Here is a 20,796-nt window from a genome sequence, read left to right as displayed (position 1 = left end):
AGGCGTGCGCCACTTCCCTGTAGGAGCAAGGCATGCTGGGTAAATGAATTACAGAGAGTAAAATGGGACTCCTAAAATGTGACCGAAAAGCAGCACAGTGGCAGTTGGGTCCAGTGCGGGCCGTTAGCGTACTGAATAAGACAGTGCAGGTGTTAGAGCTCGACTCTCTCCGCAAGAGGGCGTTAGGCTCCAAACCATTGAGTCAGGACAGAGGTGCTTTACCTGACCCATCCCAGGGGAAGGGGCTGTGTGTGTGTGTGTGTGTGTGTGTGTGTGATGGGAAGGGTGATCTGCTGATGATGTCATAAAAGTGGTCCTGAGAGCTAGCGATAGAGAAAGTGAGCAAGAGAGCTAGCATGATAGAGAGAGAGAAGGATGAAGTGTGTGTGTGTAGGAGAGAGATGGAGAGAGCGATCAAACAGTGCAGTACCTTGCTCTTGTACTTCTGATCTCCCAGCCTGCAGCGCACAAACACGTCCCCCTGTCCGTCCAGGGGGAAGTCCTTCCCCTCCACCAGAGTCACTCCCACCACCGCACTCCACAGCTGGCTCTTCCCCAGGATGTCCACCGAATTCTGCCTGGCACGGGGCTGGCCGGCCCCCTGCAACACAGCCCCGGAGGGGGGCACGTCAGCGGAGGGCGTGTGAACATCGTTTGCTTGTTTATGAACACAACCGTCCTCGGCAAACTTCTAAAGTTCACTTGGGGCACGCATCACAAAGAAGGATTACTGAGTTAGCTGGATAACTGCACTGAGTAAAACCTGAACACCGCCCAAATCTGGAAGTACTGCAAGTACTGTAATGAATTGTACTGTAAGCACTGCTTACATACTGTAAGTAGTTTGTTTATGAACACAACCGTCGTTGGTGAACTTCTAAAGTTTACCAAGGGCATGTATCACAAAGGATAACTGCAGTGAGTAACCCCCCCCCCAAATCTGGAAGTGGACTGAAGTAAGCTGTTCTAGGTTTTTACTAGCTATCTAGCTAACTCAGGAATCCTAGATGTCAACACGGGCCAGCTCTTATTGTACGGTATTTACGGCAGCCATGACGGTCTTTGCGCTTTAACACCAGAGCCTCGTCGTACGAGAGCGTTTAGGTTGAGGCCCGCGGGTCAGGCCGGCTAGAAACGGCGACGGGCCGTCACGGAAACACAGCTGCCCGCCATCACCGCTCCACGAGAAAGAGAGAGAGAGAGAGCCTCAGGGCCACAGACTCAGAGGCTCAACAGAGAGAAACACTTCAAACCGGGGCGACAATCAGAGGGGAGGCGTAAATCTGTCTGAAAACCCCCGCCCTGGCGCTCCGCGATTCTGTACAGCGTTGTCGTCGTTCCCCCCCCAAAAAAAAGACAGGGACGACTCCCTTTCCCGCTCCCACGAGGTTCCTGCCATTAATACGGGACAGAAGATAAGGCCGGTCTATAAATATCTCCCCTCAAATGAAAGAAAGAAATAAATTAACGGACGAGGTGGGAGAATAAGAGGGAGAGAGAGAGAGAGAGAGAGAGAGAGAGAGAGAGAGAGAGAGAGAGAGAGAGAGAGAGCGGGCCTCCAAGCCGTGACATCCCCAGTGTTTATCTTGGAATCGCTCGCAACTCGCCGGCCAATAAAACGATTCCACTTTAGCGGCGAGAGGCCCCTAAAGAGCGCCTATTTTGGGTTCTAAAAGAGGGCCGAGATTGCCTCCATATGGTGGGACAGCATGGGGCGTGCATGTGCGCGCGGGGGGGGGGCTCGAACCCACGGCCGTTTGGCGGGCTGTTCGGATCCAGCCATCGACAGCTGGGATATCGCGCCCCGACATCTGGAATATCGCTCCCGAACGCCTCTGAGAATTTCGAAAATTGCATCACAACCCACCCAAAAAAACACAAAAGGCACAAACCTATATGGTGTTGCAGAGGCAGAACTGAGGGAAAACGCAAAAACATGCTAGCTGCATTATTCGTGGAATCAAGTTGGCTCCATAACCAGAAAGGCTGGCCTCACTGTTTTTACCCATAGGAAATACTCACCATTTAAGCATCCTTTTGGAGCTTAACATCTATATTTTTCTCAAAAAGCATGTGTAAACAAGACATAGTGAACAGCTGCCAAAATCCCCTGCAAGGTACAACACGGTACCTTCATCAGACACTTTCCTGCCCTTCATTTCAAATTTCAAACACGCCCTTTCTCCCAGATATCCAGGAGCACAACTCACTTCATTTCTTCAGAGTAAAACGTGTTACGCTCTTACATTGACAACTTCAGGCTTATCACACACCTCTGTCTGCTTAGCTGTCAGTCTGTCTCTGCCTGCCTGTCTGTCTGTCTGTGTGCCTGCCTGTCTGTCTCAGCCTGCCTGTCTGCCTGTCTGCCTGTCTGTGTGTCTGTGTGTCTTTCTGTCTCTGCCTGCCTGTCTGTCTGTCTGTGTGTCTGCCTGTCTGTTTCTGCCTGCCTGTCTGTCTGTCTGTGTGTCTGTGTCTGTGTGTCTGTCTGTCTGTCTGTCTGTCTCTGCCTGCCTGCCTGTCTGTCTGTCTGTCTGTCTGTCTGTCTGTCTGTCTCTGCTTGCCTGCCTGCCTCCTTCTGTGTCTGTCTGTCTGTCTGTCTGTCTGTCCGTTTGCCTGTGTATCTATGTGTGCATCTACCTGTCTGTCTGTCTGCCTGCCTGCCTCTTTCTGTCTATCTGTCCATCCATTTGCCTACAGCTCACATAGTCAGTAACTACTTCATGTTTTCCACTTCAATTAAAAGCAAATTGAAATTCATCTCGCCATCTATCCAGAGATTAAAGAAAGCAGATGTATAGGCGGGACTGCACACAGAGTAATAAACACACCGCTTGGATAATGAAAGGAACTTCAGTCCAGGAAAACATTTTAACTGCCTCCTATTTCAACCTAAATGAATTAAATTTATTGTTTATTGCTGAGAGGAGAGAAAAAAAAAAGCACAGAGATTAAACACTATCTGCTGTAAGCTCAAGTAAGGCACTGCTCCTTTTTTCTGCTTAATTAAAATGCAAATAAGAGCATTTGACATGTTTAGATCGCTGTAATATATTGTTTAAACAGACTGCCGTGTCATCTGCACACCCATCATACAGTGAGGGGCGAGGCAATTTAATGTTCTCACACTTAGCAACTATTATGCTTATAATACAACTGGCGGGGAGACCGAAAATGACATTACTTTAAAACTGTGACTTTATGTTCCCACTCTACATCAATACAATGCAGACAGATTACTTTTGTTTTAAATTATCAACTGGAGTACCGGTGATATACTGCCCCCTTGTGTGGGGAAAAGGAATAGCAGGCAATGTTATCTGTGTCACATCGTTACTGAAGTGCGTTGTCTCAGCTTCATCTCTCTACAGTCTCACCTTGATGCTCCTTTTCCTCCTTAGCCACCCCTTCACCGGGAAAGACCATGAAAATAGAATAAAAAAATATATATATAAATAAACAGAAAGTGGGAAAATATTCACTGACAATACAAGGCATTACAATATGTCTAAAGCAGTGCTGTGGTCATTACAGGTCCAGAAGGAATATTTCGTTACCTGTCGTTTTGGCTCCTCGTCCCTGACTGAGAGATTGAGGTCCATGTGAATGGTGCCCATATCGTCCTCAATACTGTTTGCGTCCTCTAGGGGGAGTGCCATCTCAGAGGTCCTGCAGGGAAAGGAATAAAGAGTTAGCCGATAAAGGTTACGTTACAGGTGATTCTGGATCAGTTTGTTAAAGTCGCGCACCGAGGACCCGGGTTCGATTCCCGGCCCTGCCAAAAAGCCGGGTTCAGCCGGCTCACGCGGGAGTGGCGTAAACTGACACGCTGCTCCTAGGGAGGGGGGAGGGAGGATCGCCGCATACAACAGCATCCCGATCGCCTCCGAATCACGGTTGCGAGAAGACGCAACGCGGCTTGGATCAATAGATCTCCTCGAGCCGCCGGGGGACTAGTTGTAGACGGTGTACCCTAGCTAACATGGGTACTTGGAATCGCTAGCGTACAATTGGCAACCAAATTGGGAAAAATCTTAAATACATTTTATTTATTTATTTTTTTAAAGGTGATTCTGGGAGGAACTGAGGGGAAACAGTGAGGAAACCCACTATGCCCACTACCTTGCAATCCTCCAATGCAGCCATTAAGACAAGCTCTCAAAATCTCTACACAACTCCACCATAGCTCACCTGGTACAATTAAACTCTTACTTATACTTATGAAACGCCTGCTTTTATACCTGCGAGTCTACATTAACTGAATTTATTGACTGACAGACTGATATGTTTGCTTGCTTGACTGACTGGCTGATTGAGAAACCGACTGTTTGACTGCCTGGCTAATTAACTGAGGGATTATGCCTTTGTGTTTTTACTGATGGTTGCTAAGTAAGTATGAATAGGTTTTTAATGTGCCAGCGGCATGGATTCTGTCAGCTGTATTCTATTTTTATTTCAGGTCTTTAATGTACTGCTGTGAGAGATTTCAAAACTTGACATGAGAAATATTTGGCATGTTTTATGTTTCAGTATATCAACTGAATGCCACAGGAAGTCCAAAACTATTTCTGTACTTGTGCTACACAAGAATACATATAGCACTGTACATAAAGCTGACAAAAATAACTTGAATAAACTGAGTGGGAAAGAGAATGTGTGTGTGTGTATGTGTGTGTGTGTGTGTGTGTGTGTGTGTGTGTGTGTGTGCGTGTGCATGCATACTTGTCCAGTTCCAGATCCTTGAGCTTTATACTGCTAGCAGCGCCCATGAAGTCATCAGTGGTCAGGTCCCGGTCATAGACCTGCATCCATTAACAAAACAATCCCAGTTACAGTTCCGGCCAAAGTGCATAATCACCGAATATTCTATGTAGGGAAGAAGACTAAAATGACACCAGCTCATGATCTGAGACACCAGTATCATGGGACTATTAAGATGGTTGTGATGAATTATTTTACTATGAAAGCATATTTTTAAATTCCTATAAAACTGATGTAACACAAGGCGTGACATTAGTTATCTTCTACCCTTCAGCGCCAATGAATACAGAAATTAAAATGGAATATTTTGAGTCACCCTGCAAAGCCATATTTCTTATTCTTTGTCACAGACTGTTTATGGTTCCGTCTCTAAGTCGGGGAGATCGATCCATTTAGAGCACGCCTCACCCTGAGATGCAGACTCTGATCCAGGTCCTTGACAACACAAGAGAAGGACTCGTTCCATGTGGGGTTGAGGTTTTTGTAGACGACTTTGCTTTTGTAGAACGTCTTCCCGTCCAGTTTGAACTTGACGTAAGGGTCGCTTGTGCCTATGGGCCAAACAAACAGAAGGGAAACATTCAGGCAAGACAGAATCAGTCCAGTTATGATTGTATGCCGCCAGGTCCGCTCATTTGTCTACCATTATCAACGAAAGCAGCAACAAACCCAACACCCTCTTCACAAGAATTAATAAGCTCCGTCAGCCTCCCTCCACTACACGGTCTACTCCCACCGCTACAATGTGATAGCTTTCTTTAGTATTTCCAAAATAAAATTGGTAACATTTACATGCATATCCTACCCTGTCCCCCACTCCACACTCAACACCTGCACAAGCAACACTCATGTCAGACCATTCTGCTGCTTCCCATTACATTACATTACATTATTGGCATTTGGCAGACGCTCTTATCCAGAGCGACATACAGTTGATTAGACTAAGCAGGAGACAATCCTCCCCTGGAGCAATGTAGGGTTAAGGGCCTTGCTCAAGGGCCCAACGGCTGTGCGGATATTATTGTGGCTACACCGGGATTAGAACCACCGACCTTGCGTGTCCCAGTCATTTACCTGAACCACTACGCTACAGGCCGCCCACTCCTCACTGTCGCCGGGTCAGGCCGCAGCAGGGGGATCTCCTGGCGCCCGGAGGCTGACACAGAGGCGTGGTAGGCGGGGAGGAGCAGAACGCAGACTCCGCCGACTGGTTAGCCGAGGACGGCTAACTCTACCGGTCATACTTTTCGCCAACGTCCAGTCTCTGGCTAACAAGATGGACGATCTCATCAGTCGGTTGGCAACACAGCGGTACATCCAGGATTGTTCCGTGCTATGTTTCTGTGAAACGTGGCTCGAACAAAGGACCCCCAACGAGGCCATAACACCGGCAGGCTACAGTGTGTACAGAGCCGACCACAGCGCGGAGGAATGCGGTAAAACACGCGGGGGAGGAACAGCAATCTTTGTCAAACAGTCCTGGAGCACCGACAACACGGTAATATCAAAGTCATGGATGTGGAGTATATTACCGTGAAGTGCAGGCCTTTTTACCTGCCCAGAGAACTGCAGTGTATCATTCTGAGCACAGTGTACATCCCCCCCCCCCCCTCGGTTAACGAGGACACGGCACTCAGAGAGCTGCACAACATGATCAGCAGACATGAGAACTCATATCCTGATGCTGCTTTAGTTATTCTGGGAGAGTTCAACCACTGTGATCTCCGGAAAAGCATCCCAAAATTCCATCAGCTTGTTAATTTCCCCACTAGGGGAGACAACACCTTGGACAAATGCAACTGCAATATTAAAGGTGCTTATTCTGCTGTCTTTTGTCTCGGATTTGACCAACAAAACAGAGACGTTCCCTTAAAGGCCACCTGTGATCCAGAGGAGAAAGCACTTCAGCTGATGCACACACAGGTCCTCGGGGCTCTGAGGCGGGTGAACCCCCGCAAGGCAGTGGGACCCGACCAAGTGGCACCGAGAGTACTGAGGGCCTGTGCAGAGCAGCTGGCAGGGGTGTACACCCACATCTTTAACTCCTCTCTCTCACAGGAAACAGTCCCACGCACCTTTAAGTCCTCTGTCATTGTGCCGGTCCCTAGAAAACCAAACACAACCACAATGAATGACTTCAGACCTGTGGCACTCACTTCAGTTGCCTTGAAGTGTCGGGAGAAGCTGGTGCTAGAACAAATAAACTCTGTGGTTCCAGACACTGTTGACCCACTTCAGTTTGCCTACCACTCAAACAGATCAGTGGATGACGCGGTGGCACTAGCACTTCACTCCATATTGCAACACCTGGACTCTCATGACACTTATGCTCGGCTTCTGTTCCTGGATTACAGCTCAGCCTTCCACACAATCAGGCCGCTGAAGCTGACCGCAAAGCTGGCAGACCTGGGAGTACCCACACCCACCCGCAACTGGATCCTGGACTTTCTCACAGACAGGCCACAGGTGGTGAGGATGGGAAAGGAGGTCTCTGCTGAGCTCACAGTGAGTACAGGAACCCCGCAGGGCTGCTGCCTCAGTCCGAAGCTATTTTCACTCTACACATATGACTGTGCCTCCAATCAGGCCAATAACACCATCATCAAGTACGCGGATGACACGACCATCCTCGGCCTGATTAAAAGGGAGGACAAGTCATCATATAGAGACCTGGTCCACAGGATCATTGCCTATGGGGAGGACAATGATCTGGTTCTAAACCTGGACAAAACAAAAGAACTCATTCTGGATTTCAGGAAAAAAGCCCCCTCTCTGCAGCCTCTCGTCATCAAGGGGACAGTGGTTGAGCGGACTGAGAGTTACAGGTTCCTGGGCCTTCAGATCAGTGAGAGCCTCAGCTGGGCAAAACACACTGCAGCTACAGTGGAAAAAGCTCAGCAGAGGTTATATTTCATCAGGCTGCTGAAGAAGGCCAGACTCAGACTCCAGCCCCTCACCCAAGTCTACAGAGGACTTGTGGAAAGTATCCTCACCAGTGGTATCACAGTGTGGTACGGAAACACCACTATGGTTGAGAGGAAAAAACTGCAACGGGTCATAAAGACAGCAGAGAGAATCATCAGCTCTGATCTCCCCTCTATGGACACTATATACACCCAGCGCTGCAGGAGGAGAGCACAGTGTATCCTCAAGGACAAACAGCACCCAGCACACACCCTGTTCAAATGGGTGGACTCAGGCTACAACCTGAGGCACCGCAGGCCTGTGAGCATCAAAACTCACAGGGCCCGCTTTCACAACAGCTTCTTCCCAGCCACTGTCAGGCTAGTGGCACAGGACATTAAGGAGGGATGGAAACACCTCACTCCCCACTGACATTATCTGCCCCCACTCACACAGAATGTGCAATATATCCATTCCTCAACATGTGCAATACACTGTAAATCGAGAATTTTTTGTAAAAAAATTTTAGTGCAATAAGAAATGTCTCCTTTTTATTTTTTATTTTTTATTTTACTTACTCTTGCCTTATATAGGATTGTATTGTATCGTATTGTTTTGTATGTACATCTGCACTGTTTTTACTTGCACTAGCCTCACCTTTATTATTTATGTGTATTTTTTACTTGCCTGACTGGAAGAGAACGCACAAGAATTCCAATGTACCTGTACTGTATTGTACCTGTGCAAATGGCAATAAAACTCTATTCTATTCTATTCTATTCTATTCTATTCTATTCACTCCCACAGACCCAGAAGACATTCCTGAACTCCTCACAAAATACAATTACTTCACTTGCTAACTTGAGACAGCACCAATATCACCTCTTAAAACCAGTCTAACTGTCCCTTCTGCTCCCATATCATATATTGTACAGTCCCCTCTTTCTGAGGACTGCCACAGTCACTTCAATACTTGGCAAACCTCGATTCTATCATCCTTACAGGCCCCCTGTAATCTTCCCTTTCTCTCAAAGACTCTGGAGATGGTAGTGGCCTCCCAAATACAGGCGCATACAAGAAAAAAACTGTATGTTTTTGCTCCAAAAACAGGACGGAAACTGCCGTCCTCAGAGAAACCAATGGCCTCCTCTGCTCTGCTGATTCTGGCCTCATGAACATTATACTCCTCAGTAATGCTTTTGAAACAGTCAATCACAACATTCTACTTTCTCGCCTTCAATATAAATATCCACAATACTGCTTCAGCCTGGTTCAGATCCTACCTTGCCGATAGCCAGAATTGTATCTCCATTGGCAAATTCAAATCACACTCTGTTCCAGTCTCTCAAGGCGTCCCACAGGGCTCAGTCTTAGGCCCTCTTTTGTTTATCATTTACATGTCCACCCCCCCTTGGCTTTATCATTCGTCAGCATGATTTGCAATTTAAGTTTTACACTGATGACACTGAGATTTACCTCGCCCAAACCTACTGCCCCTGTCCCTGATAAACTGTTTACACTGGTTGGATATCAAATTTTCTTTCGTCAAACTGTGACAAGATCAAGATACTGGTTGGGTCTACGGCTGCTCAAAAGTTGAGATCTCCATCTTATCATAATGACATCACAGCTGTCTCGGCCACTGCATTCTGTAACATTGGAGTTACTTTTTACCCCACATTCCTTTCAGGCACACAATAACTCCATGACCAAAACATCAATCTTCCAACTACACAACATTACCTGTCTCCGGTCCAGCATCAGTCTTCATGAAACCCTAGTTCATGCATTCATTACTTGTGTCTGGATTACTGCAACTGCATTCTGGTCTCCCTGTCAAATCCCTCAATGAACATCCAAAACTCATCAGCCTCATACAAGGACATCTGCTCATATCACACCAGTCCTTCAACAGCTACTGTATACTGGCTTCAAATAAAACCTGTATCAACTCCTCATCATCACATACAGACCATTAAATGGATTTGCCCCTTTCTACCTCTCCGAACTCCTTCATCCCAACACCAGTCCGCTCACTTAGTTCCTCTGGCACTGGTTTACTCTCTGTTCCACACGATGGTCTAATATGGGAGCTAGTCATTTAGTGACTCTGCCTCCAAGCTTTGGAACACATTCACTCTGACATCTCTGTGAATGCAGTAGTCTCTTCCTTCAAAAGCAAACTCAAGACATACCTCACACCCTTTCTTCATAATCCTCTCCACGCATACTCCCCTTTCCACCTTTTATCTCTCTTTTGTTGCTTTATGATCCCAGTCCACATATTGTCTATACATATGCTGTATTTTACCTTTTCATAAATTGTCTGCATATTGTATTTTAACCTCAGTAGAGCAACCTTGACTGTGAGAAAGGCAAAATATAAACAAATATATTGAATATTATTTTATGAGCGTCTAATCTATCTCTATCCAGCCATCTCTCTTTCTGGTGTATACACGTGCAACAGAGAAAAATAATAATGTGTGTGTGTAAGAGAGAGAGAAACTATTCTCTCCACACAGCAGGGAGTGTGAGCAGCACATTAGTTAAGAAGGGAAGAAGGCGGTTTCACTCTGAGGGAATGGTGCTCTCCACTGCTTCAACCAAAGACCCCCCTGCTACTGCAAAGATCTGTGTGTGTGTGTGTGAGGGGGGGTGGTGTTTGTGCTATGCTCTGAAGACTAAGAAATAAAAGAAACCAGCATTGCTTCAGTTCTATGGATGCCAATGAGAAGGAAAGCCACGGGGGTCCTAAATCACAGCATAAAAACTCATCATGGGCAGGGTCTGACAGGGGAAAGACCTCCGGTCAACTTGACAGGAATATAATGTGGGAGAAATTCTAAAGGGGGTGGGGGGGTGGGGGGGGGGGGGGCGTGTGCGGGGTGGCATGATTGAAACGACGACGTCCGGAATGAACGGCGAAAGCAGGGAGAACAAACAGCGGGAGAGAGAGAGTGAGGGAGGGAGTGTGGGCGGTGGGTGAGGCAGAAGGGCGAGGGGGGGGGGGGTGTTAGAAGTCGCAGCGATGGCGGGTGTCAGGCTCGGGCTCTGCACCAGCTGTCAGACAGACACAGAAGGCCGCCCTGCAGGAACCGTGTCTGCTGAGGGTTGCGTAACGGTCGCCGGTCCCCTCAACAAAAGCGACGCCTAAAACGCTGTGGGGGGGCAGTTTGGCTCCATGGTTACGGCGGCGGAATGGTTCCGTCATCCACGGTTACGCCAACAGAATGGCTTGGTGGTGTGGTTGCTGCGGTGGAACAGTTTGGCTAAACCGGACTACAAGCACACTTTTAACTGTAGGCTGTAGGTTGGATCTTGATCTTTGACCGATTACATTAAGGGCCAGTTGCACAGGCACAGATTAAGCATAGTCCTTGGCTAAATTGAGTTTTTCTTATGGACAATCACCATTCAAAATGTTACTTAGTCTAATCCATGGCTGCAAAGCTGGCCCTAATGTTACTGAAATATGAATACGGTATCATTGTTTTTCATCAGTCATACATTTAAACTCAATGAAAAAAGCACAAGAGTACCGCAATGAACCATGGTCGGAAAGGGAGTCCCCAGAAGAAATGCGAAGGTCACGTGACTCTTATATTACACGGCTAATGACGCAGCAATTTGCGAACAATGTTAACATTCCTTACAGCAGCTCAGGTTCGACGGCCTAGCAGGTGTAGGGAGAGTAATTATCTGTCTGCTGATTCAACAAGACAGGCCATTACCCAAATTGTTTTTAAAAAGAAATGTAATAAGAAATAATAAATGTCATCTACATAGTAATGATTACCCCAGGGCTGTGAATACAAGTTTAATGAAGACCAGTGCCTCCACAGGGACGTTGCATTCTGTTCCTCGGAAAAACAGCCATTAGGTTTTTATTGTGATAATGCCAGAACACCAGTAAGAATTTGCTTAAAATCAGTTACTACATTTTATGTCATATAAAAGCTAGTTTGACTCGTAGAGAGATGGAATTACGTCCAATGACATCTTAGCAGGCATTTAGTAAGTGCACTACAAATACTTGGCCACACGGTGTCACGATTTCCACGCGGACTCAACATTTCCACATGTGTAGAACTAAACAGCAAGTATTCATACAGAATATCAGGTAATTTGTACATGAAATAATGGCCAGAAAATGACTAAAAAATGAAAATTGAAAAATGAAAATAAATAATAAATAAATTCCACTTTCTCAGAAGTGTCTGGCGAAATAGGTCTATGTAGACGTTCCGCAATTTTAGGAGGAAACGTAATTCAAATAACAGCAGATAAAGCCCGACTCTTCATTCTTGGAGCCCATTCCAAAGCACTTGGGATTTCACCCATTACCAATAATAAGTGTTTCCCGTTGAAAAAGAACAGGGATACATTGAACATTGTTGACAATGTAGAGGAATGCGGTAGCGTTTAGCACTCAAGTTCTCCCTTCCCTGAGCCTGAGGTACAGGTAGAACCTGCTCGTGCTTTCAGCCTCCTGCGACAACCGCAGCAAGCAAGAGAGGAGTTAGACATATCCAACAAAACCAACTTCAGATGCCGCGCCCGGGCGTCGCCCGACTATGGCCCGCCACAGAAACTCCGTCAGCAAAATAAGGCGAGTCGCCACGAGAGATAAACAGGTTTCGGTTGCCGAGCGATGACAGCGCTGAAATGCTACTGTGACATGCAACATCCCCCGAGTTGCCGGAATCGCACCCCGACCCTCAGAACGGACGAGACGATGATAACAGTAACGCAAACCTAGGTTAAACTGCAAAGCCCATGCGTCAGGCCGGCGCGATCAGAAATTGTTTTCTTGAGTGTGGTGACTCTTTTGTTATGATTGTCCTATTGTGCGCCTTTAAATATTGCATAAGGCCTACTGTAGTCATCAGTCACAGTCTTCCCGCTCCATAGATATTTATTCAAATAGTTAAGAACAAAAAACTGCAAAACTAGGCAGATGTATCTATTATTTCTCTATGAGGCCACAAATACTTTGTTTGATAAGCTCATTATTTCACTTTATTATTTAGTAAAAAATAAATAAATCCTGCTTTTTTATTTATATGAATACTAAGAGAACAGACAATAACTCATTGGCAGTGCTCAGGGATAAAACATGAGGCCTTTGAGTATTTAATGCTTGATCCAGGGATAAGTAGAGCATTGTAGAGTTTGTTTCTCTTAAAATGAATCTGGGAGTGGCTGTACATGTTCTAAATGTGCCTGATTTTCACGTACTATACCATATTAAGAATATGACGGATAAGAAGGTAAATGAAGCTTGTGTTCACATCACACGACTGTGGTTTTGTGCTAGCCCATGAGTCATGTTCCGCAAAACATGCAAGTGCTATTCCGTGACTGGCAAGACTAACTGTACAGATATGCTGTGTAAACCGGATTTGCCATTTTGATAACTGGATTCTGGTGTGTGTCTGTGTGTGTGTGTGTGTGTGTGTGCGTGTGAGGACCAGAAGGCGGGGGTTGCACCTTTTGAGAGTAGAACATTCCATGTAGTTTCCAATACACCAGACAAGCTCAGCAAAGTGCAGAAAAGTATTTGAATCCAAAACAATTGCGTATTTCACCCTGGCCTGGCGTGCGTGTGTAAACCTGAGTGAGAGCCAATGAGTGTATACAGCCCGTGACAGCCTTACCACAGCGATCCCGTATGACCAGGTTCTTGCCCTCCCTCAGAGTGATGGTGAGAAGATAGAAGGTCTTCTGCCCTGTGGAAGTTGTGCCGTCGCCAGCCGCCTTGGATGCCTACAGAGAGACAGTTTTCACTTTTTTATCCATTCCTTACTTCCTTCTCTCTACCTTCTCTCATTTCTTCATTCCTTCCTCTTCAATCCTTCATTCATTCATTCATTCCACAAATTATTTTCTCCCCCAATGAACCATCGCACAGCTGACAGTGAACGTGTGTACACACGAGATGTGAAAAATAAAATGCTGTTTACCTCCAATGGGGAACAGGGAACTGTGTATAATAATTGCTGTTCTGAGTTTATTTTTGGTTCACAGTTCACAAATTTAGTCATTTAGCAGACACTTTTTATGAAAGCCATTAGACAATATTGGTTAAATGGTAAAAACATTTCGGCTTTTAATTATTTGACAGTTCACACAGCGAGGAATTGATGGAAGCAGTTATTTTCGGGACTTTTAGGGTCCACTGGTAGTGCCATTGCGGGAATGGAACCCAAGACCTCGCAATTACAGTGTGAATGTACTTCTCTACTGTTTGCTCTACAACACTGGCCAATGTAACAACACCAGAACACATCTTTGCCACAATTGTTTATATTCACCATAAATAGTGGACATATTTTTGGCTATGAATAGCATCATTTGATAGGGTGAAGTCAGGCAATGTGGGACACTTCAGTTTTGGAGTCTGCCCTCATCACCAGACTGGGGTAAGAATATTTCACATGTCAAGCAAGCAGTAACTTAAAATAAGCTAATATTTTCTACTTGAGAAAAAAGATCTTAAGTCTTATTACAAGACTAAAATGTGTTCTGAACCAAGGAAACAACCAACACTAGGATATTCAAATTGAGGAAATCAAGAACCAAGTGTCATCAGTCACAAGGCCTCAGCTCATGAGTAGGCTATAAACTAAAATGCTAAAGCAGCAGGTTTTAGACCAGGTACTCTATGTGACAGTTTCACTATACCCTGTGGCTAACTTAATTATTGCCAGTTGTCACGTGTTTATATTTAGTTTTTTGCACATACTTGCCACCCTTTTCTGGGGCTTCAGAACTACTCTGAATTTGGGGTTTCACTGAAAAACAATCAAGGAAAATATGTTGAAACAAAATTATCCTCCGTTTTTTATTCGATCTTATAATGTATGGATGGGCTGGAGTGGGCTGTGTGAATGGGATCAGGTCCTTCCACATGGTATACATATCAATGAAAGTTGCAGCTCACCTGTTCCTCCTGCGTGGTGCTGGGGTCAGTCTCGCTGCCATCCCTGTTCTGCTGCTGGAATTAAGACAAAATTTGATTAGAACACCTCCCCCTAAGCCAGGAATACACAAAAATAGGTCAGAGGTCATAGGTCAGGACTCAACAGTCACCATTTACCATTAACATTGACTCATGGTGAAATTAAAGTGATTGTTTAGTTTTTTCCATTAGAAATCGCTAAAGGAATTTAGCGATTTTTGTACCCATTTCAGAACTTGCAATTCATAAATTTTTAAAGAAATTGGACGATTTGCTTAGGCCTTCTGTCTATCAAAAGCAGCATATGGAAGAGGCCTGAGCCTTCCTGTTTTCAGGCATTATTATTTTTGGGCAGCTAAAGCTTGCGCTCAGACATACTGGCGATGCGGAAAACCAGGAAATACTGAATGGTTAGATGTAGAGCACTCATTCGCAACCAAATCTTCCCCGAATATTTAAGATTATTGAAAGCTCTTATCAGATAAAAATTCCTGACATTTCTCTATACACTGCCATCTATAAAAAACATTCCTTTGTTTAAGCATTGCTGCCTTGAAGGGACGGTATTGTAGGCGATCGATATATAAGTCAGCCTTTTGTCTTATTTAACCAGCTGAAAATAAAACTTGACCACCCACCCTCACATTTCTTTTGTTACCTCCAAATCAGATACTTCTTTGTCAGCGATAACGCTAAAAAAATGTAACTATGCCAAAGAGTTATTTCATGAGTGCTTGCAACTCAACTTCAAACATCTGATTTCCCACTTTGTTTACTTTGTTTACCACCGCCATGGTATGCACCTTCTATCTGAGGGAGGCCAGGGCCAGTGAACAGAACACAGAGTCCTCTGATGACATCTAGAAGGGATTATTTAGACTCAATTAATGCAAGATGCAATTAAACTGATTCCACAAAGTCATCCACACACTTCACTACTCTAAAGGCTAAACAGACCAGCGTTAACCCTGAAGGATCTACGCTCTGTGACAACCTCAGGGTGGAGGAGGGTCCATCAACACACCTTACTGGCACTGTCCTCTTTTACACAATTCTTGGTTGAGAATATTTGAATGGCTTTCGAAGATCTTCAAAAGGGGTATTCAACCTGACCCAGGGCTGGCTCTCTCTCTGGATGCTAAGAGACTGTTCTAGAGGCCTCCAAAGTGGCGTTGATGCTGGGAATGTTTGCGGCCAAGAAAATTATTTACTTGGAGTGGAAGTTATCCTCCCCTCCCTGTTTTCTGAAATGATTATACCAACGCTTCTCCAAGTCAAAGTCATGTCTTCTATTTCCATTTAAGGTAAATATAACATTGTCTTGTTGGCATTTGGCTGTTTGTTTAGCTTTTCATGCATGTATGATTACTCTGTATTATATTTGTGATAAGTATGTTTGTTTTGAAACCTGAAAATTAAATAAAATGTTCTGCAGTCTTGTGGGGAAGCAATTTTGCTAATCCATGTAGTAGGAGTGAAATGAATGGGTAGAATATTTCTGTCATCTCTACTGCAAAGGTGAAATTAATCACTGGGCTATTTTTGTATGAACCTCTGTATTTCTGCCAGGAGGTGCCATTATAAATTCTAATTGTCAAACACACCCATCCCAAAAGACAACTCTCACATTCCAGCACTTCCTTCGTCATTTACACGTCATATGACAACTTTATTAAGCTATATTAGGAAATTAGGAGATTCATTTATAGACTCATTGGTGTTCTGCTGCTGTGGCCCATCCACTTCAAGGTTTGATGAGTTGTGTGTTCAGAGATGCTCTTCTGCATACCACAGTTGTAACATGTGGTTATTTGAGTAACTTTCACCTTTTGGTCAACTTGAACCAGTCTGGCCGTTTTCCTCTGATATCTGATATTAAAAAGGTGTGTTTTCAACTGCCGTTTCCCAGAACAGCTGTTCACTGGATGTTTTTTTGTTCTACCATTTTGTTCACACCATTCTCTGCAAACTCCAGAGGCTGTTGTGCATGAGCATCCCAGGAAATCAACAGTTTCAGAGATACTGAAATTGCCCCATCTGGCACCAACAATTATTGCACAGTCACAAAGTCACATTTCTTGCACTAAGCAACTGAATCTCTACCATTTCTGCATGCTTTTATGTATTGAGTTTCTGGCACATGATTGGATAAGTATACATTTGCATAATAGAGTTGGGGTACCGGTGTACATAATAAATTGGTCAGTGAGCAGAATGTTTCCTGAGGTGGGTTCGATTATTACAAACACCTTGCACAGAGGCACAGCAGCCCTGCCCCTCATGGAAATCCAAATGGCAACCTCTTAGCCTTAGTCCTTTAACAACCAGGACACAACTGCCATTTAAAATGTGTTTCAAAGGAGAGGGAAGGGGGATTCCAGATGCCATTTCTGCTTGACCGCATATACTTGACTGACCAGAGGGGTCGCTATAGTGTCACGGAGATACCCTGTCGACAGAAACCACACACACACACAGACACACACACACACACACACACACACACACACACACACACACACTTCATGCTGTTAGTTGACAGTATCATTGAGATGCCTAGCGCACTCTGTACTAGTGTGGTCAGGATTGGATTCTGGTTGCTGTTGACTACATAAAGGTCCAGTACTTTCACCCTCACAAGAAACACGAGAAACAGTTATCCCACAAAATGTTTGGTTGCATTGATGTGGTTTGACCGTCATAAACCACCATCCACTGTAACCACATCCGCGTAGACGCTGACTAGAGACACAGGGGGTTCCTGATAGCTAACAACACCAGATTTCTTCACGTGAGCAAACACAATCTGCTAACAAACAAAGCTCAAATGGAAGACGGATTTTGCAGCGTGCAAATCTACGGGCCCCTGAGGCAGCAGACCTTGTGAGAGTTTCCAGAGCTTTCCGATAAACGACTTTAAGCTACCTTTACATCTGAGCTCCAAGACATTAAAAAGGATCACTGTTTTCGGATATCAGGGCTTCCTGAAGATAAATTGTATCGCAAGACCCGATACAGTGCTTCAATCTAATCGGCTGTGACATCAGGTCCTGTTGAAATAGGTTTTCGAGTGAAAGGGAAGTAAAGATTTATAATTCTCCATGGCAAAGAACATCTTATTATTTATGAATCCTAAATCCCTCTTCCACCCTTCAGTGCTGTATGTGCCATATGGAAAATTTCAATAATTTGCACAGTGAATTCACGTTAATACGTTTTGGCACAGAAGTGACGCTTAGGATGAATGCAGAAGAGCAAAGCAGGCTGGGGGATTTGGTCATCAGCTGGTCTGGAATCTCATACGCACGGACGCACACACGCATGTGCAAACACAACATGCATACAGTACACATACAAACACACCCATGCACAAAACAGGTTTTGTTCCTTTAAAACCAGATTTAAACTCAAAGCGCACACAGAGTGGTGAGATAGTAAGGCTCCTTATTCTATGCGAAACATTTATGACGGAACCATGTCAGGAGATACCCTGTCATCTGAAACCACACATTACATTACATTACATTATAGTCATATAGCAGACGCTCTTATCCAGAGTGACGTACAATATATTGCAAATCAGAGCCAGGGACAAGTGTGTTGAAGACCCTAAAGGAAAGTACAAGTCCTAGAGTGATCACAAAGGTACAACTTTAACCCTTGAAAAGTAAATCAAGAGTAAATCACACACACAGCTGTTGGGCTGGTGGGTCCTTGAGCAAGGCCCTTAACCCCACATTGCTCCATGGGGGATTGTCTCCTGCTTAATCTAATCAACTGTAAGTCGCTTTGGACAAAAGCATCTGCCAAATAACATGTAATGAATGTGCAAACAAAGTAACAGGCTGCTTTCGCTCACATGTGTCTTTGCAGTTGAGCAAGTGCCATTTCAATAACATTAACTGGAAACCGTGCCGTGTTAGACATGGGTCGTTACAGGAAGGCTCCTGTTTGGAGGCACGCAGTGAAAAGCCGAAAGTTCTGACCTCACTGCCGTCCTCCGACGAGTCCATGGCGGTCTCCTCGGCCTGGGTGGAGAGCAGTCCAGAACTTTTCAGCTCTTTCAGCCCCCAGAGCTCGGTTTCAACGTCGCCGAATGAGTGAATGCGTTTCCCCCGCGGGGAGGCACTGGCCGGCGGCCGGCTCTGCCGGTCTCCATGGTCGCCACGGTCGCCACGGTCGCCACGGTCGCCACGGTCGCCACGGTGACCGCGGTGCGCCAGGCCGGCCAGCTTGTGCTGCAAAGCGGCCAGTCTGTCGTGGTGCGTGGTCACCTTTTCCACTATTGCGGTTATTCTTTCAGTTTTGGTGGTCGGTGGGGTCGCCCTCTCTGTAGGCGCGGTCACTCTCTCAACGGGCGTTGTCGGTTTGTCTGGGGGCGCATTCTTTCTTTCCAAATGCGTCGCCCTCTCCTGAGGCGCGGCCACGCTTTCAACGGCCGTGGTCGGTTTGTCTGGGGGCGTATTCTTTCTTTCCAAATTCATGGTCGCCCTTTCCACAAGTGCGGCCACGGTCGCCCTCTCTCTGGGCACGGTCGGTTTGTCAACGGGCTCATCCGGTGTTCTTGAAGTGACGGTCGGCGTTTCTGCAGGTGCGGTCACTCTTCCAGCTTCAATTGCTCTCTCTTCAAGCAAGGTCATTTCGTCATTTTCTCTCTCCGAAGGCAGAGTCACCCTTTCCCAAGGTTTGGTCTCTCTTTCTGATGTCTCAGTTATGGTGTCAGAAGGAAACGTAACCCCATTTGCAGGCGTGGTCAGTCGGTCTGTATACATGGTCACCCTCACAGCCGGCACGGGCGCTTCCTCTGTGGGCACGCTCACTCCGTCAGACAATTTGGTCTGGCTTTCTGCACATAAAATCTGCTTATCTCCCTGGTTGGCCAGTCTGTGAACCGGCCTATGCGGATTGTCTGCGAGCGCGGGCGTTTTCTCTGCGGGCACGGCCATTTTGTCTGCGGGCACGGATGTCTCGATTGCGTCAAAGTCCAGACTCCACCTGTTTGTGGGCTCGGCCCTTTTTTTCCTCGGTTCGACCGCTCTCCTCACCGGGGCGGGCTCCGCGTGTTCGTCTATGGTGGGCACGGTGGCGCTGGCGGAGGAGGACGAGGAGCTGCTGTAGGACAGCCCGTCGCCCTGGGGCAGGTAGACGCAGTCGAGCACGTCCGGCTCGTCCATGCACCGGAGGTCGGGGACCGACATGCTCATGCGGTTGGCCAGAGGGCGCTTCTTCCCCGCGCCTTTACCGTGCAGCCTCCGGAACAGGGGCTTGGCTTTCTGACGCAGGTTTCCCCACACCGTGGGTTTCTTGGGCTCCATGGCGAGGAGAGGGGTGGGGTTGGAGCTGGTGCGAGGGCCGGAGGTGGAGAGGTGTAGGCGAACGTGTAATCTGAAGCCCCTTTTATTCGACTTCTACTGAGAGCTGCAGGACCAAGGGAGACAGGAAAGGACAGTTAGCCATAGTAACGGACATACACTCAGTGAGCACTTTATTAGGTATTTATTCAACTTATTTATAGACTTTTAGACTGGTTTTCTGCTGCTATAGCCAATCCACTTAAGAGGTTTGAGAGGTTCAGAGATGCTCTTCTGCATTCCAGTGTTGTAATGTGTGCTTATTTGTGTTACTGTCACCACAGATTTGACCAGTCTGGCCCTTCTCCTCTGACCTCTCATTCACAACGTGTTTTTACCCGCAGAATTGCTGCTCACTGGATGCTTTTCACACCATTCCCAGCAAACTCTAGAGACTGTTGTGCATGAAAATCACATGAGGACAGCAGTTTCTGAGATACTCAAACCATCCTGTCTGGCACCAACAATCATTCCACGGTTAAAGTCACTTAGATCACATTTCTACCCCATTCTGACATTTGGTCTGAACAACAACTAACCCTCTTGACCATATCTGGACCATATCTGGTTTTTATGTATTTAATTGATTGGCTGATTAAATATTTGGATTAAGAAGCTGGTATACAGATCTACCGAATACATTGCTCACTGAGTGTAGTTAGTTGTAGTAATGGAGATCTCTAGAAGCTTTTTCTTTAGTTATGCTATCGCTCAACCTGTTAGCACCAGTGTGCTAGAGGCTATGGTTCCAAAACTAAGGTTGTCCCAGGGGTTCCTCTGTAAAATGGGGAAAAAACTCTCTTAACAATATGTTTATAT

At 45.9% G+C, this 20,796-nt stretch overlaps 1 protein-coding gene across 5 annotated transcripts in view; it reads right to left on the bottom strand.

The window, feature by feature from the left end:
- The window catches only part of LOC133111340 (multiple C2 and transmembrane domain-containing protein 2-like), a 51,540-nt gene that overhangs the window by 25,248 nt on the left and 5,496 nt on the right, over positions 1 to 20,796 (bottom strand). For 3 of the 5 annotated variants that reach the window (XM_061221584.1, XM_061221583.1, XM_061221585.1), the window contains exons 2-9: positions 18,613 to 20,044; positions 14,609 to 14,662; positions 13,323 to 13,431; positions 5,167 to 5,309; positions 4,720 to 4,799; positions 3,555 to 3,666; positions 3,375 to 3,404; positions 431 to 601 (exon numbers count right to left, since the gene is read on the bottom strand). In XM_061221584.1, coding sequence (XP_061077568.1) covers positions 431 to 601; positions 3,375 to 3,404; positions 3,555 to 3,666; positions 4,720 to 4,799; positions 5,167 to 5,309; positions 13,323 to 13,431; positions 14,609 to 14,662; positions 18,613 to 19,941 — 2,028 coding nt within the window. In that variant the 5' untranslated portion in view covers positions 19,942 to 20,044. The remainder of the gene's footprint in view (positions 1 to 430; positions 602 to 3,374; positions 3,405 to 3,554; positions 3,667 to 4,719; positions 4,800 to 5,166; positions 5,310 to 13,322; positions 13,432 to 14,608; positions 14,663 to 18,612; positions 20,045 to 20,796) is intronic. The other 2 variants (XM_061221587.1, XM_061221586.1) reach the window with 2 other exon arrangements.

The sequence above is a fragment of the Conger conger genome, chromosome 15 (assembly GCF_963514075.1).
Source record: "Conger conger chromosome 15, fConCon1.1, whole genome shotgun sequence".
Classification (NCBI taxonomy): Eukaryota; Metazoa; Chordata; class Actinopteri; order Anguilliformes; family Congridae; genus Conger; species Conger conger.
The sequence above is the reverse complement of the archived record's forward strand: the minus strand, read 5'-3'. Positions and strand labels throughout refer to the sequence as shown.